This window comes from Equus asinus, chromosome 6, assembly GCF_041296235.1.
Source record: "Equus asinus isolate D_3611 breed Donkey chromosome 6, EquAss-T2T_v2, whole genome shotgun sequence".
In the NCBI taxonomy this organism is placed as follows: Eukaryota; Metazoa; Chordata; class Mammalia; order Perissodactyla; family Equidae; genus Equus; species Equus asinus.
The window spans coordinates 77,363,895-77,380,233 of record NC_091795.1 but is presented as its reverse complement, the minus strand read 5'-3'; the positions used below and the strand labels follow the sequence as shown (position 1 = coordinate 77,380,233).

The following is a 16,339-nucleotide window of genomic DNA, read 5'->3' as shown; positions in this document are numbered from 1 at the left end:
TGTCCTGTATCTATATTTTTTCCTTAGGCATTGCTGGAGACCATGTTTGGTGTAAAAGTGGTCATAACAGGTGATGCATTTGTTCCTGGAGAAAGGAGTGTCATTATCATGAATCATCGGACAAGAATGGACTGGATGTTCCTGTGGAATTGTCTGATGAGATACAGCTACCTCAGAGTGGAGAAAATTTGCCTCAAAGCCAGTCTCAAAAGTGTTCCTGGATTCGGTAGGCTATTCACAAATTATTTTAAGTTGCTCATTCATTTTATATGTGATGTACGCAGTCTAAAACTACAGAGTAACTTACTGAAACTCCACTTAAATTTAAAAACGTTCTCATTTTTCCTCACTAGCGTAAACTCAGTTACCAGGTTTTATTTTTCTTAGTGGATCATAACAGATTATTTTAATCTTGCTTTTGAAACATCTTATGTTGAACGTGGGAATAAACTATTCTCAAGGAAGTAGATGTGGTTCCAGAGGGACTAACACTTTGAAGGATATGAATTAATAGTTCAGTAAATTTTTATTGCATGTCATGCTTGTGGTACTTTAGACCAGCAAGTGGTCTGTGCTGATAAGACACTTGAAATGAACTGATAAATAAATATTAATTAAATCCCTGTTAGTCCAAGCATTACACTAGGTGCTAGTATTTTCTGAACTTTCCTAATCCATACCTTTTTTTTCTTTTAAAGTCTTTTCACTGTGTTTGTTGTATACTATAATATTAACATTCCCAGAAATGCTTACATTCCCTGGTTAGGAATGCAACACATTCATCGTGTGGTGGTGAAGAAGGGTTATTTCAGCACTGCATGTTAAGACTTAATTGCCCCCACCCCTTAATGTGAAGTAGGGGTGAAGAACAGACTAAAAATAGATTCAAACTAGTTATTCACATGTAGGTATATGAAGCATTGCTGTACTCCCTGACCACCTCATCCATTAACTATATTTGTGTGGTTTCCTGTATAACATTTCTTATTTGAATTCTTTGCCCTTTAAACCCTGCCCCTATCAATATACTGAAATGTTCAGGATTTGTGAGGGCAGAGGGTAGATATTGTCCTCAGGATAGACTAGTAAAGAGGTTTGTGGTTGAGTTACTAAGTGTGTTTGTGCTTTAGTTGCCTTCATGTTTATAGTCGTGTCTTTCTCCTTGCCACTTTTCCAGTATTGTGGTCTCAGAATAGTCAGATTTCTTACATGGCAGCTGGCTTCCCCTAGAGCAGACATCCCCACTGAACCAGCACGAAGCTGCAAGGAATTCTGGGCATTTTGTGACTTAGCCTCAGAATTCGTATAGTGTCACATCCACAGTACATTAGTAGTGGAAGCTGTCACTGTCTGCCAAGGTTCTAGGGGAGGGAGAGAGCTTAGACCTCATCTCTTGATGGGTGAAGTGTCAAAGATCTTGTTAGCATTTTAAAAACTGCCATATCCCCAAAAAGACTTAATCAAGAAAGAAAAGAGAAGGCACGTATTACTAGTAGCAAGAATGGTAATTTCATGTTTGTCATTCCTGGTCCTACATAAAATATGATAACAGAATATTAAGAACAACATTATGTGAATGAGTTTGAAAATGTATATGAAACCAACAAGTTACATACAGAAAAATACAACAAAATCTGACAACAGTGAATAAAATGAAAAAATTAAAACAACCCTGTATCTAATAAAGAGATTGACTCCATAACTAAAAGCCTTCTTAGAAAGGTTTTTGGAGGACAATGGCAGCTGCCTGATTTTCCTTATCCTTAAACAAAAAATCATCAAATCAACAAGCAGAGGAAATAAAAGCACATATCATGCATCTCTTCAGCATGACTAGAAGACAAAGAATACTGTAACCTTCTAATTGCCTTAAGTAGAGAAATAAATTCCAATCTAGTTGCTTCTGCCCTCCCACCACTGCAAGCCTGTCAGTGCTAAGACTTGGAGAGGAGGCTTAAGAGTAGAGAGGCGTGGACAGCTTAGAAGAGCCAAGAAAAGCATCCTCAGAAAGAGAAAGTCTAAGACTAAATGCCAAACAGCTGAACACAGGTCAGGATGTGGTAGTTCAGTCAAAGTAGTCGAAATGGAAGATAGCCAAAGGAGTTCTAACATATATATATGTATATATAATTGGAGCCCCTAAAGAAGACATTAACAAAACAGTGTAACTTAAATATTACAAAAGTAATATTTAAAAATATAACCCAAGAAAACATTTTGGGCATAAAACGTGACCTGACAGGCACTTCCAGCGTGATAGCATGAGGATCTCCACAGACCCACTCCCTGGTGAAACTGGTGAAAATTCTAAAATAACTGTCGTTTGAAGTCTCTGGAAATGGTCGCTAGGACATACAGCAAATGAAGAAACATTTTTTCAAGAAAATTTACTAAAATTTGTTGAGAACAATTGGAATCTGTGGTATCTGAAACAAGACATACCCCTTTCCTCCCACCTCCCAGTTCAACCAGACAGAAACTCCACTCCAGACTGGTGCAGCCAAAAACAGAGGGCTTCCCCTCTCCCCGGCTCCCACTCAGATGTCCATCTTCCACAAATCCTCACTACCTTCACTTGAATAGCTTCATATTGATTATACAATGGCTCGGCTGTGTGATTTCCAAGAAGGCAAATTAGACTAGAAGTCATCTGGTCAAATAAGTTTAAATCTGCATATGAAGGATCAATGAATTTTTAATGTAAGAAAAGTAGTCTCAGTACCACGTAATGCCAAAGTTCAAAAGTTCTGTCCACATGTAATATAGGAGTATATTTAAAGCCTGTGTTCTCCAGATGGATGTCAGTTTGACTCAAATCTAAATATAGAATATTTATCTCCTATTCTAAAATTAACTTTAGAATCAAGCATATTTAAGCAGGATCTAGTAACCATTAAATGTTCTCCTATAATGTCATCTATACTGTCTTAACAGGCTTGGCTGGTCCACATTTAATTATTTAGGAGCTTATATTATAAAACTGTATAAACAAAAACCTATATATGACCACGAATGAGTCTTGGTAAAGCAAACTATCCACTAAAAGTTTGTTTTAAAGATTTTTTTCTCAGATTAATGGTTTGTGCCTCTGTGTCATTCAGTCTTGAGTATAAGTTCAGGGGAAGGAAAAGGTGGAAGGTTCTCTAATATTTGTTACATGCCACTATGAAAAGGGACTTTATATACGTTACCTTATTTAGAAATCACAACTGTATGTCATAACATAATCCCATTGTTAAAGAAAATGGAGTTTACGAATGTTAAGTAATTTGCCTTGTATATGGATACTCTAAGGTGGAAATAAATTTTGAAACCAGGTCTGTCTGGCTCCAGAGTCAAGACATAAGAAAGACTTAATTTGGGGCCAGCCCCTGGCTGAGTGGTTAAGTTCGCACGCTCCGCTTTGGCGGCCCAGGGTTTCACAGATTTGGATCCTGAGCGTGGACCTAGCACCGCTTATCAAGCCATGCTGAGGTGGCATCCAGAAGCACAACCAGAAGGATCTCCAACTAGAATATACAACTATATAGTGGGGGACTGTGGGGGAGAAGAGAAAAAAAAAGATCGGCAACAGATGTTAGCTCAGGGCCAATCTTAAAAAAAAAAAAAGGAAAGAAAAACTTAATTTTAAATAAAATGTCTAATAATTTATATACAGTATATATAGAATATACATTGTACAAAATCAAAAGCTACAAAGAGTTATATATGTGGAAAGTAAATTTCTGTAACATTCCTTCCCTGTAGCCACTCAGTTTCCCTTCCCAGAGCAATTGTTACCAGTTTCTTCCAGAAGTATTCCATGCATATAAAAACAGATTTGCTACATCCACCCCTCCTTAATTTTTTTACAGAAATGGGTGTAATAAAATATGCACACCATTCACCTTTTATTATTTTTTTAATATTTAGCAGTGTATCTTGGAGATTATTTTATGTCAGTATATCTGTAGCTGGCCTCAGATTTTTAAAATGGCTACATAGTATTCCTTTGTGAGGATATACGATATTTTTGACTAGTCTTCTATCAGTAGATGTTTAAGTTGGTTCCAATTTCAGCAATTACTAATATTGTTGCAATGATGATCTTTGTTTACATAGTATTTCACACCTGACTGCATTTATCAGTAAGAGTTAGAAACTAGATCAGAGAGTATATGAGAGAGATTGTCCAAATTCTGTCTGTAAAGGATTGAAGCAATTTTTACTTCAAACCACAGTATTTGACTGCTTTATTACACTCATCAACAACATAGTACTATGAAATATTTGAATCTTTGTCAAACTTATAGTTGGATAAAAGGAATATTTCAATGTGGTTTTATATTACATTTATATTATAAGCAGGATTGGAGGTATTTTTATTGGACTGTTTGTCTTTGTCCTGGTGATTTGTACAAGTTCTTAGGAGAAATATTAACATTTTGTTTGTGGTGAGTTTCAAATATATATATTTTTTGTTTAGGATATTTTTTCCTATGTGGAAATTACATTTTTATTGATCAATTTTTTGTGACATTTGGATTTTTCTTTTTTCTTTCTGCTCTTTCTCAAATCCCCCCTATACATAGATGTGTATTTTAGTTGTGGGTCCTTCTAGTTGTGGCATGTGGGACACTGCCTCAGCGTGGCCTGATGAGTGGTGTCATGTCTGCGCCCAGGATCTGAACCAGTGAAACCCTGGGCTGCTGCAGCAGAGCACACGAACTTAACCACTCGGCCATGGGGCGGCCCCGCCATTTGGATTTTATAGCAAACTTAGACAGCTTTTCCATCATGAGTGTTTCCTGCTAGTGCTTTTGTGGTTTCATTTACCATCTTTAGTCTGGTATAAACTGGGAGAAAGAGATTTCTTTTCAGCCCCAAATAGCTGCTCAGTCCCATACTTTTTACTGAATAATCAATTTTTTCTTGACTAGTTTGGAAGAGCACATTTTATCATATTTGATTGTATTCTAAATTCCCATTTGCTTTGGGACCTATTTCTGGGCTTTCTGTTCTCTTTCATTGATCTGTCTAATCATGCACTGGCACCATGCTGTTTTAGTTACTACAGCATTAAAATTTATTATTTACTTCACTTTTACTTACATACAATAAAAAAATTCACGTATTTTAAATTGTATTCAATTGTAACTCACCGGTCGAGTTGTAGTTTTCTCTCACCCTAAAATGTATCCTTATGCCCCTTTGCACTCCAACCCCTGAATTATATGGGGTTTGCAGTTAAAGTGTATGTTTAACTTTATAACTTATGCTATAATTTTCTGTATTTTACATTTTTATCAACAATGTATGAGAGAGTTCCAACTGTTCCATATCCTTGTTAACATGTGGCATTATCAATCTTTCTGACTTCAGCTATTTTCTTGGGATTGTAGTGGTAACTTACTGATTTAATTTTCATTTCTCTGAAGGCTGGTGATTTTGATTATCTTTTCATGTGCTTATTGTCCATTCATATAGCTTGTTTTGTGAAATGTCTCTTCATATCTTTTCCCCATTTTTTTATGAGTTAGTTTTCTTTTAATTATGAGTTGCAAGAGTTCCTTACATGTTCTCAACACAGACCTTATCAGATAGGTATTTTGCAGTTTTTTCCGTGAGTCTGTGACTTGCCTTTTTACTTTTTTACCTATTCAATAGCAAAGTTATTTATCTTCATGAAGTCCATTTCATCAATTTTTCTTTCATTGTTTGGGCTTTTGGTCTTCTGTTTAATAAATCTGTGTTTAACCTAATACCAAATATTTTTCTCCTTCATTATAATATTATAATGAAATTTATTATAATGAATATTATAATATTATAATGAATAAAATTATAAACATTATAATGTTTAATAGTTTTAGTTCTTACTTTATGTCTGTGATCCATTTTGATTTAATTTTTAATGTGAGGCAAGGGTCAGGGTCTTTTTTTCTTCTTATATAGATATCCAGTTTTCCAGCAGTATTTACTGAAAGGTCTATCCTTTATCCATTGAATTACTTTAATACCTTTGTTGAAAAATCAGTGTCCATACAAGTGTCCCTTCATTGTTCCATATGTCTATCCTTATCCAATATCATACTGTCATCATGATTGTAGTTATATAGCAAGTCTTGAAATTAGGCAGTTCTTTTAAAAACTGTTCTTTTTAAAGTTATTTTTAACTGTTTAAGTCCTTTCCCTATTTACATTTTTAAATCAGCCTGTCAATTTCTTCAAAAAAGCCTGTTTGGTTTTTATTGTGATTGCATTGACTCTATAGATCAGTTTGCCATCCTGACACTATCGAGTCTTCAAATCCATGAACATAGTATGTCTCTGCGTTGGTTTATCTTGTTTTAGATTTCCCTCTGTGGTACTTTGTACTTTTCCACATAAGGATCTTTTACATCTTGCATTAAATGTATTCCTAAGTATTTTTTAAATGCCACTTTTGGAGTTGTCTTTTTAAAATTTATTTTCTAATTATCTGTTGCTAACATATGGAGATACAATTGATTTTTATAATTTGCAATCTTGCAAATTCAATTATTTCTTCTACCAGCTTTGGAGGTTCCTTAGGCTTTTCTTATATATACAGCCATACTGCCTGTAAATAAATATAGTTTTACTCTTCTATTTCCAACCTGTATGCCTTTTATTTTTCTTGCTTTATTACATTGTCTAGTTCTTCCAGTATAATATTAAATAGAAGTGTTGAGAGCAGACATCCTTGCTGTGTCCCAGATCTTAAGTAGAAAGCATTAAGCTTTTCACCATTGAGTATTATATTAGCTGTAGGTTTTTCATAGATACTCTTAATCAGCTTGAGAGAGTTCTCTTCTATACCCGATTTGCTATGATTTTTATCGTGAAATGGTGTTGAACTTTGTTAAATGCTTTTTCTGTCTGTTGAAATGATAATATGAATTTTTCCTCTTATTCTATTAACATGCAAAATTGCATTGATTCATCTGTGATGTTAAACCAACCTTGCATTTTCAGGATTATTTCCATTTGATAATTATTTGTCACCTTTTTAATAATAAAGTATTAGTGGATTCAATTTGCTAATAGTTATGAAGGATTTTTGTGTTTGTGTTCATGTGGGATTTTGTTTTTCATTCTCTTTTCTTGTGAGATATTTGTCTGATTTTGGCCTCATAAAATGAGATGGTGAGTGTTCCTTCCTTGTATGTTTTCTGAAAGAGTTTGTGTAGGATTGATATTATTTCTTCATTAAATGATTGAAGGAATTCAGCAGTGGAGCCATCTGAGCCTGGTGTTTTCTTAGTGGGAATGTTTTAAATTACGGGCATACCTCAGAGATATTACAGGTTCAGATCCAATAAAGTGAATATTGTAATAAAGTGACTATTACAGTAAAGAGAGTCACAAAACTTTATGGTTTCCCAATGCATATAAAAGTTAAGTTTACAATGTACTGTAGTCTGTTAAGTATGCAATAGCATTATATGTAAAAAACCTAATGTTTATACCTTAATTTAAAAATACTTTATTGCTGGGCCAGCCTGGTGGCCCAGCAGTTAAGTGCACATGTTCCGCTTCAGCGGCCCAGGGTTTGCCGGTTTGGATCCTGGGTGTGGACACGGCACTGCTTGGCATGCCATGCTGTGGTAGGCGTCCCACATATAAAGTAGAGGAAGATGGGCATGGATGTTAGCTCAGGGCCAGTCTTCCTCAGCAAAAAGAGGAGGATTGGCAGTAGATGTTAGCTCAGGTCTAATCTTCCTCAGGAAAAAAAATACTTTATTGCTAAAAATGCTAACCATCATCTGAGCCTTCAGTGAGTTGTAATCTTTTTCCTCGTAGAAAGTCTTGTAAAAAACATAGTATCTGCAAAGTGTAATAAAGTGAAGCACGATAAAACGAATTCCTTACTAACTCAATTTCTTTAATTGATGTAGAGTCCTTTAATTCTTCTATTTCTTGTTTGTAATTTTTTGTAAAAGAAATTGTCTCATCTAAGTTGTCAAACTAAAATTTCAAGGAATCTCTGGTGATGTCCCCTCTTTAATGTCTCAGTTTTCATTCTTGATCAATCTGGCTGGAGTTTTGTCAGTTTTATTAATTCCTTCTTCTCTCCCTGAAAGGGTTAGCTTTTCGTTTCATTAATTTTTTTGCCCCTTCTCAAAGAGTTATATTTCGATTTCATTGTTTATTTCATTCCATTGTTAGTCCACTTTCATTTTCATTGACTTCTGTTCTTCTCTTTATTTCCTTACTTCTGTAACCTTTGGGTTTAATTTGCTCTATTTTTAGTTTCTTAAGTTAGAAGCTTAAATCATTGACCTCAGATATTTCTTCTTTTCTGACACAGGCATTTAGGACTATACATTTCCCTTTCAGCACTGCTTCAGTTGTGTGCCACATCTTTTGCTGTGGACTACATTTAGCCCAAGGCTAAAAGCTTTGGAGGTGGGAACATAGTGCTTTTTGTGAGTGAGCACGAGCTCCCCATCAGAGTATGTCAGCTTTTGTTCACTCTCCAATGTCTTTTGGTTATTGCCTTTTTTCTTATGTCCAAATTTTTTTTTCCTGCAAAGATGATTTGTCCAGTACAGTCTTACTCCATTAAACTAGACAGTGGAAACTGCCTAAGGATTTTTTTAAAAAATTGTTTTTTTAAGATTCATTTCTAACTATTAAGAAAATGACTTCCTGAAGTGTAGGATTTTAGAATTGGCACAAAATTTAGAGATTATTTAGTTCCTCTCAGTGTAGCACAGGGATCATCTCTTTGACTTGTTTCTCTCTTATTCAATTAGATACCAAATCCTAGTAGTTTTTCTCAAAATAGAAAAATGTCATATTTTCTATTACACTCTTAGTGGCTTCCACTTTGCAGCTGAGCCCCTGATCTCATGGTCCTTTGGTTCATCCAGCCTTCTCCTTTTTTTAACATCTGTTGCTGATCTTTTTTTTCCTTCTTCTTCTTCTCCCCAAAGTCACCTCAGTACATAGTTGTATATATTCTAGTTGTAGATCCTTCTAGTTCTGCTGTGTGGGATGCCACCTCAGCATGGCTTGATGAGTGGTCCTAGGTCTGTGCCCAGGATTAAAAACCTGTGAAACCCTGGGCCGCTGAAGTGGAACGTGCGAACTTAACAACTTGGCCGTGGGGCTGGCCCCAGCCTTCTTTAGTCTCACCCTTAAATACTTAGTTGGGCTCCAGCGCTTCCCTTACTTCCCCTCTTTGTGTTAATTATATAAACTTTAAGCACCTGATATGTGCCCTGTCTATAAAGGATCATTATTATCTATACTGAGGCTCATTTGGATAGTGGGTTATGAAAGGTAGATACACTTTAGTGTACCATCTACTCTAAAGCCCCTTAGCCCTTGGCACCTGCTCTCAGCCCTGATAGGCCTCATTAGCTAACTCCATCACTGTTGGATTGCATCACTGGACTCAGCCCTCAGTTTCTTCGACTGTAAAATGGCAATAAAAGTAGTTCTGGTTCAAGATAATGATGTAGGAGGATCTTGAACTCACCTCCTCCTAGGGACACACTGAATTTACAGCTACATACAGAACAATTTCCTCTGATAGAAAGCCAAAATCTAACTGAGCAACTCCATGAGAAAAAACCCACATTGAAATGGGCAGGAGAGTCTGAGACACAATCTTGCCATCCTCTCCACCCCTGGCATGGTGACTCACAATCAGGAAGGCTCTGACAACTCCAGGCTTCTCCCTGAGAAATGAAGGGCCTGAAACCCACATCTGACATCTCAACTTTTAGCACCTGCACTTGAGAGATCAGCCCCGAAAACAGCTAGCTTTGAAAGCCAGTGGGGCCTGCACCCATGAGATCCATAGGCTCTAGTAAACTGAGAAACAGTTCTTAAAGGGTTTCCATGGACTCACCTGGCTATACCCCATGGTCCAGCACAGAGGTATCTGACTGAAAAGTGCCTGGTCTTTCTGTATAAGAGGTCTGTAAGCTTATCTTCATAGTGGTGGCCTGATGGACAGGCTTCTATTGAAACACACATCTAGGGGCTGATTACAATCCTCTCTAGAGACTGGGGAGGCCCCGGGTGCCATCTTCATGCTTTCTCTCTGCCCCACCCGTGGTCACCAGTGTCTCTAAGAAAGGAGCTTGTATACATGTCTCGCACTCTGGCTTTTGTGGCTGCCACGTAGAGGACACATCCCTTGATAGTTTGGCTCTGGTGGCCAGGAGGGCTAGTGTTCATGGCTTCAGTGGCATGGTAGCAAACGAAGAAACAATTCTTAACTGGCTGTCACACTAGGGCTCAGTGCAGAGGGAGCAGACAAAAACACTCATCTCCCAGTCTTCCTGTGAAAGAGGTATGTTTGCATACTTTAAAAGCTGCTGCCTGAAGGTCTGACTTTCAGTCAGCCTGAGTCTAGGTGCTGACTGAGATCCTCCCCTTTGGGACACTGACAGGTCTTTGGTGCACCTTCAACTACTGGGAGCCACTAAGGATACAGTAGGCTGCTTGGACACTCAGAAAGGTTTGAGAGAAAACCAAGAGCTAGGGCAGGGTTGAATGATAAGGTTTATCTCCTACATGAAGCCACTCCTTCAAGACTGGGAGAGGTGGCGGTTTAATGCCTAAAAACCAATATAGAGAGTCAAGGAAAATGAAAATGAATGTATTCCAAATGAAAGAACAAGGTAAAACCTTAGAAAAAGACCTTAATGAAACAGAGATAAGTAATTACATGATAAAGAGTTTAAAGTAATGGTCCTAAAGATGTTCACTGAGCTCAGCAGAACAAGGCATGACAAAGTGAGAAGTTCAACAAAGAGATAGAAAATATATTAAAATACCAAATAGAAGTCACAGAGCTGAAGAATACAATGAGTAAACTGAACAAGAAATTACAGTAGTGGGGGGCTTAACAGATTAGATGAATTGGAAGAAAGGATCCATAAACTCGAATACAGGGCACTGGATCTTATACAATCAGAGCAGCAAAAAGAAAAAATGAAAAAGAGTAAAGATAACTTAAGGGACTTATGGGACAACATCAAGCGGTCCAACATTTGCATTATAGGGTCCCAGAAAGAGAAAAGAGAAAGAAGGAGACAGGAAGCTTATTTGAAGAAATAATGGCTGAAAACTTCCCCACACTGGGGAAGGAAACATGTCCAGATCCAGGAAACCCAGAGAGTTCCAAATAAGATGAACTTAAAGAGATCCACACCAAGACACATAATTAAAGTGTCAAACGTTAAAGACATGGAGAGAATCTTCAAAGCAGCAAGTGAAAAACAACTTGTTACATAGAAGGGAACCTCCATAAGACTATCAGCAGATTTTTCAGCAGAAACTTTGCACACCAGAAAGGAGTAGCATGATATATTTAAAGTGCTGAAACAAGGAAAACTGCCAACTAAGAATACTGTACCTGACAAATTGTCCTTCAGAGTTGAAGGAGAGAGAAAGAGTTTCCCAGACAAGCAAAAGCTAAAGGATTTCCCACTAGACTGGCCATATAAGCAATGTTAATGGGATTTCTTTAAGTTGAAAAGAAAGGGCACTAATAAGTAGCAGGAAAATATATGAAAGTATAAATCTCATTCATAAAGTAAATATATAGTAAAAGTCAGAATAATCTAATAATGTAAAGGTGGTGTGTCAATCACTTCTAAAGCTAGAATGAAGATTATAAGACAAAAGTAGTAAAAATAACTATAACTACAGTAATTTATTGAGATACACTAGATAAAAAGATCTAAATTGTGACCTCCAAAACATGAAATATGGGAGGAGTAAAAATGTAGAGCTTCAGAATGTTCCAACCTAAGTTGTTATCAACTTAAAATAGACTGTTATAAATATAAGTTGTTTTACGTAAGCCTTATGGTAACCACAAAGCAGAAACCTGTAGTAGATGCATGAAAGATAGAGAAAAAGGAATCTAAGCATACTGCTACAGAAAATCATCAAATCACAAAGAAGGAGAGCAAGAGAAGAAGAAAGGAACAAAGGAATTACACAACAGCCACAACACAATTAACAAAATGGCAATAAGTACATTCCTATCAATAATTACTTCAAATGTAAATGGATTAAATTCTCTAATCAAAAGACATAGAATGACTGAAAGGATAAAAAAGAAAATACAAGACCCACCTATTTACTGCCTACAAGAGAGTTACCTCAAATGTAAGGACACACACAGACTGAAAGTGAAGGGATGGAAAAAGATATTCCACACAAATGGAAACCAAAAGAAAGCTGGGGTAGCTATACTTATATAAGACAAAATAGACTTTAAGACAAAGACTGTAATAATGGACAAAGAAGGTCATTATATAATGATGAGGGTCAGTCCAATAAGAGGGTGTAACATTTATAGATATTTATGCATCCAACGTAGGAGCACTTAAATATATAAAGCAAGTATTAACAGACCTAAAGGGAGAAATAGACAGCAATACAGTAATAGTGGGGAACTTTAATACCCCACTTTTGTCAATGGATAGATCATTCAGACAGAAAATCATTAAGGAAACATTGGCCTTAAACTACATATTAGACCAGATGAACTTAACAGACATACACAGAACATCCATCCAAAAGCAACAAAATCCACATTTTCCTCAGGTGCACACGGAACATTCTCCAGGATAGGTCATATGTTAGGCCAGAACACAGGTATTAATAAATTTAAGAAGATTGACATTATATCAAGGCATCTTTACCAATCACAATGGTATATGAAACTAGAAGTCAATTGCAAGAATAGAACTGGAAAATTTAAAAATATGTGGAGATTAAACAACATATTACTGAACCACGAATGGGTGAAAGAAGAGATCAAAAGAAAAATTAAAAAATACCTTGAAACAAGTGAAAATGGAAATACAGCATACCAAAACTTATGGGATACAGCAAAAGAAGTTCTAAGAGGAGAGTTCATAGCAATAAATGCCTACATCAAGAAACAGGAAAGATCTCAAACAACCAATCTTTCACCTCAAGAACTACAAAAAGAAGAACAAATGAAGCCCAAAGTTAGTAGAAGGAAGGAATTAACAAAGATCAGGCAGAAATAAATGAATTAGAGACTAAAAAGACAATAGAAAAGATCAATGAAACTAAGCTGGTTTTTTGAAAAGGTAAACAAAATTGACAGACCTTTAGCAAGACTCACCAAGAAAAAGAGAGGACTCAAATAAATCAGAAACAAAAGAGGAGATGGTACAACTGAAACCACAGAAATACGAAGGATCTCAAGAGACTACTATGAGCAGTTATATGCCAACAAATTGGACAACCCAGAAGAAATGGATAAATTCTTAGATACATAAACCACTAAGACTGAATCATGAGGAAATAGAAAATCTGAACAGATTGATTACTAGTAAGGAGATTGAATCAATAATCATAAACCTCCCAACAAACAACAGTACAGGACCATATGGCTTCACTGGTGAATTCTACCAAACATTTAAAGAAGAAGTACTACTAATCCTTCTCAATCTCTTCCAAAAAATAGAAGTGGAGGAAACATTCCAAAGCTATTTTATGAGGCCAGCATTGTTACCCTGATACCAAAACCAGACAAGGATGCCACAGGAAAATATAATTACAGGCCAGTATCACTGATGAATATAGATGTAAAAGTCCTCTACAAAATTCAGACCTAATTCAAGAATACATTAAAAGGATCATAGGACATGATCAAGTGGGGTTTATTCCAGGGATGCAAGGATGGTTCAACATCTGCAAATCAATCAATGTGATATACCACATTAACAAAATGAAGGATAAATATCATATCATATGATCATCTCAATAGATGCAAAAACAATCATTTGAAAAAATTCAACATCCATTTATGATAAAAACTCTCATAAAGTGGATATAGAGGAAAAATACTTAAACATAATAAAGGCCATATATGACAGCTAACATCATACTGAACAGTAAAAAGCTGAAATCTTTTCTTCTGAGATCAGGAACAAGACAAGGATGCCCACTCTTGCCACTCTTATTCAACATAGTATTGGAAGCCTTAGCCATAGAAATTAGGCAAAAATAAATAAATAGATCGATGTTAAATACATATACAGATAGGTAGGTAGATGATAGATACATAGATAGACAGACAGTATCCAGATTGGAAAAGAAAAAGTAAAACTCACTATTTGCAGGTGACTTGATATTATATGTAGAAAACCCTACAGACTCCACCAAAAAACTGTTAGAACTAATAAATGAATTTAGTAAAGTTGTAGGATAGAAATCAATGTACAAAAATCTATTGGGGCCAACCCGGTGGTGTAGTGGTTAAGTTTGCACGTTCCGCTTTGGCAGCCCTGGGTTCAACGGTTCGGATCCTGGGTGGGGACCTACACACCACTTATCAAGCCATGCTGTGGCAGGCATCCCACATATAAAGGAGAGGAAGATGGGCACAGATACTAGCTCAGGTCCAGTCTTCCTCAGCAAAAAAGAGGAGGATTTCTGGCGGATGTTAGCTCAGGGCTAATCTTCCTCAGAAAACAAACAAACAAAAACAAAACTCTATTGCATTTCTATATGCTAATAACAAACTATGAGAAAGAGAAATTAAGGACACAATCCCATTTACAGTTGCATCAAAGGGGATTAAATAAGAATAAATTTAACCAAGGAGATGAAATACATTTACACTGAAAACTATAAGATATTGATAAAAGAAAATGAAGATAGAAATAAATGAAAGGATATTCTGTGTTCATGGATTGGAAGAATTAATATTAGAATATCCGTACTAATGAAAGCAATCTACAGATTAAGCACAATCCCTATCAAGATTCCTTTGGCATTTTTTACAGAAATAGAAGAAATAATCCTAAAATTTTTGTGGAACATTTATGGTCTTTATGACCTCGAATAGCCAAAGCAATCTTAAGAAAGAAGAACAAAGTTGGAGGTATAAAGCTTGCTGACTGCAAACTATATTACAAAACTATAGTAATCAAAACAATATGGTGTTGGCATAAAAACAAACACATGGATCGATGGAAGAGAATAGAGAGCCCAGAAATAAACTCATGGATATATGGTCAATTAATTTATGACAAAGGAGCCAAGAATATGTAATGGGGAAAAGACAGTCTCTTCAATAAATGGTTCTGGGAAAACAGGACCATTAACTTACACCATACACAAAAATTAACTCACAATGGATTGAAGACTTGAAGTTAAGACCTGAAACTATAAAAGTCTTAGAAGAAAACAGATTATGAGCTCCTTGACATAAGTTTTAGAGATGATGTTTTGGATTTGACACCAAAAGCAAAAGCAACAAAAGCAAAAATAAGCAAGTGGGACTGCATCAAACTAAAAACCTTTTCCATAGCAAAGGAAACCATCAACAAAATAAAAAGGCAGACCACAGAATGGGAGAAAATATTTGCAAATCATATATGACAAGGGGTCAATAACCAAAATATATGAAGAACTCATACAATTCAGTAGCAAAACAACCCAAACAATCCAATTAAAAATTGGGCAGAGGATATGAATAGACGTTTTTCTAAAGAAGATATACAAATGGCTAACAGGTACATGCAAAGGTGCTCAACATCATTAATCATCAGGGAAACACAAATCAAAACCACAATGAGATTTCACCTCACACCTGTTAGAATGACTATGGTCAAAAAGACAAGAAATAACAAGTGTTGGTGAGGATGTGAAGAAAAGGGAATCTTTGGGTACTGGTGGTGGGAATGTAAATTGGTGCAGCCATTATGGAAAACAATATGGAGGTTCCTCAAAAAATTAAAAATAGAACTACCATATGATCTAACAATTCCACTTTTGGGCATTTATCCAAAGGAAAAGAAAACACTAACCCGAAAAGATATCTGCACCTCCATGTCCACCGCAGCACTATTTAAAACAGTCAAGACGTGGAAACAACCTAGGTGTCCATCAATGGATGAATGGATAGAGAAAATATAAATTTATACAGTGGAATATGATTCATCCATAAAAAAGAAGGAAATCCTGCCATTTGTGACAACATGGATGGACCTTGAGGGCGTATGCTAAGTGAAATACGTCAGATATAGAAAGACAAATACCATCTGATCTCACTTATTTGTGGAATCTGCAAACAACAACAACAAAAACAAAACCAAAAAACCAAACTCATAGATACAGAGAACAGATGGTGGTTGCCAGAGACTGAGGCTTAAGGGAGTGCACAAAATGTGTGAAGGTGGTCAAAAGGCACAAACTTCCAGTCATAAGTAAGTCATGGGAATATAATGTACAACATGGTGACTATAGTCAATAATACTATAACATATATTTGAAAGATGCTGAGAGGGTAGATCTTATAAGTTCTCATCATGAGAAAGAAAAT

General features: G+C 36.0%; 1 protein-coding gene across 10 annotated transcripts in view; it reads left to right on the top strand.

The window, feature by feature from the left end:
• The window catches only part of LCLAT1 (lysocardiolipin acyltransferase 1), a 192,348-nt gene that overhangs the window by 82,189 nt on the left and 93,820 nt on the right, over positions 1–16,339 (top strand). For all 10 annotated transcript variants that reach the window (XM_014866451.3, XM_070512350.1, XM_070512343.1 and 7 more), the window contains one exon: positions 28–226. In XM_014866451.3, coding sequence (XP_014721937.1) covers positions 43–226 — 184 coding nt within the window. In that variant the 5' untranslated portion in view covers positions 28–42. The remainder of the gene's footprint in view (positions 1–27; positions 227–16,339) is intronic.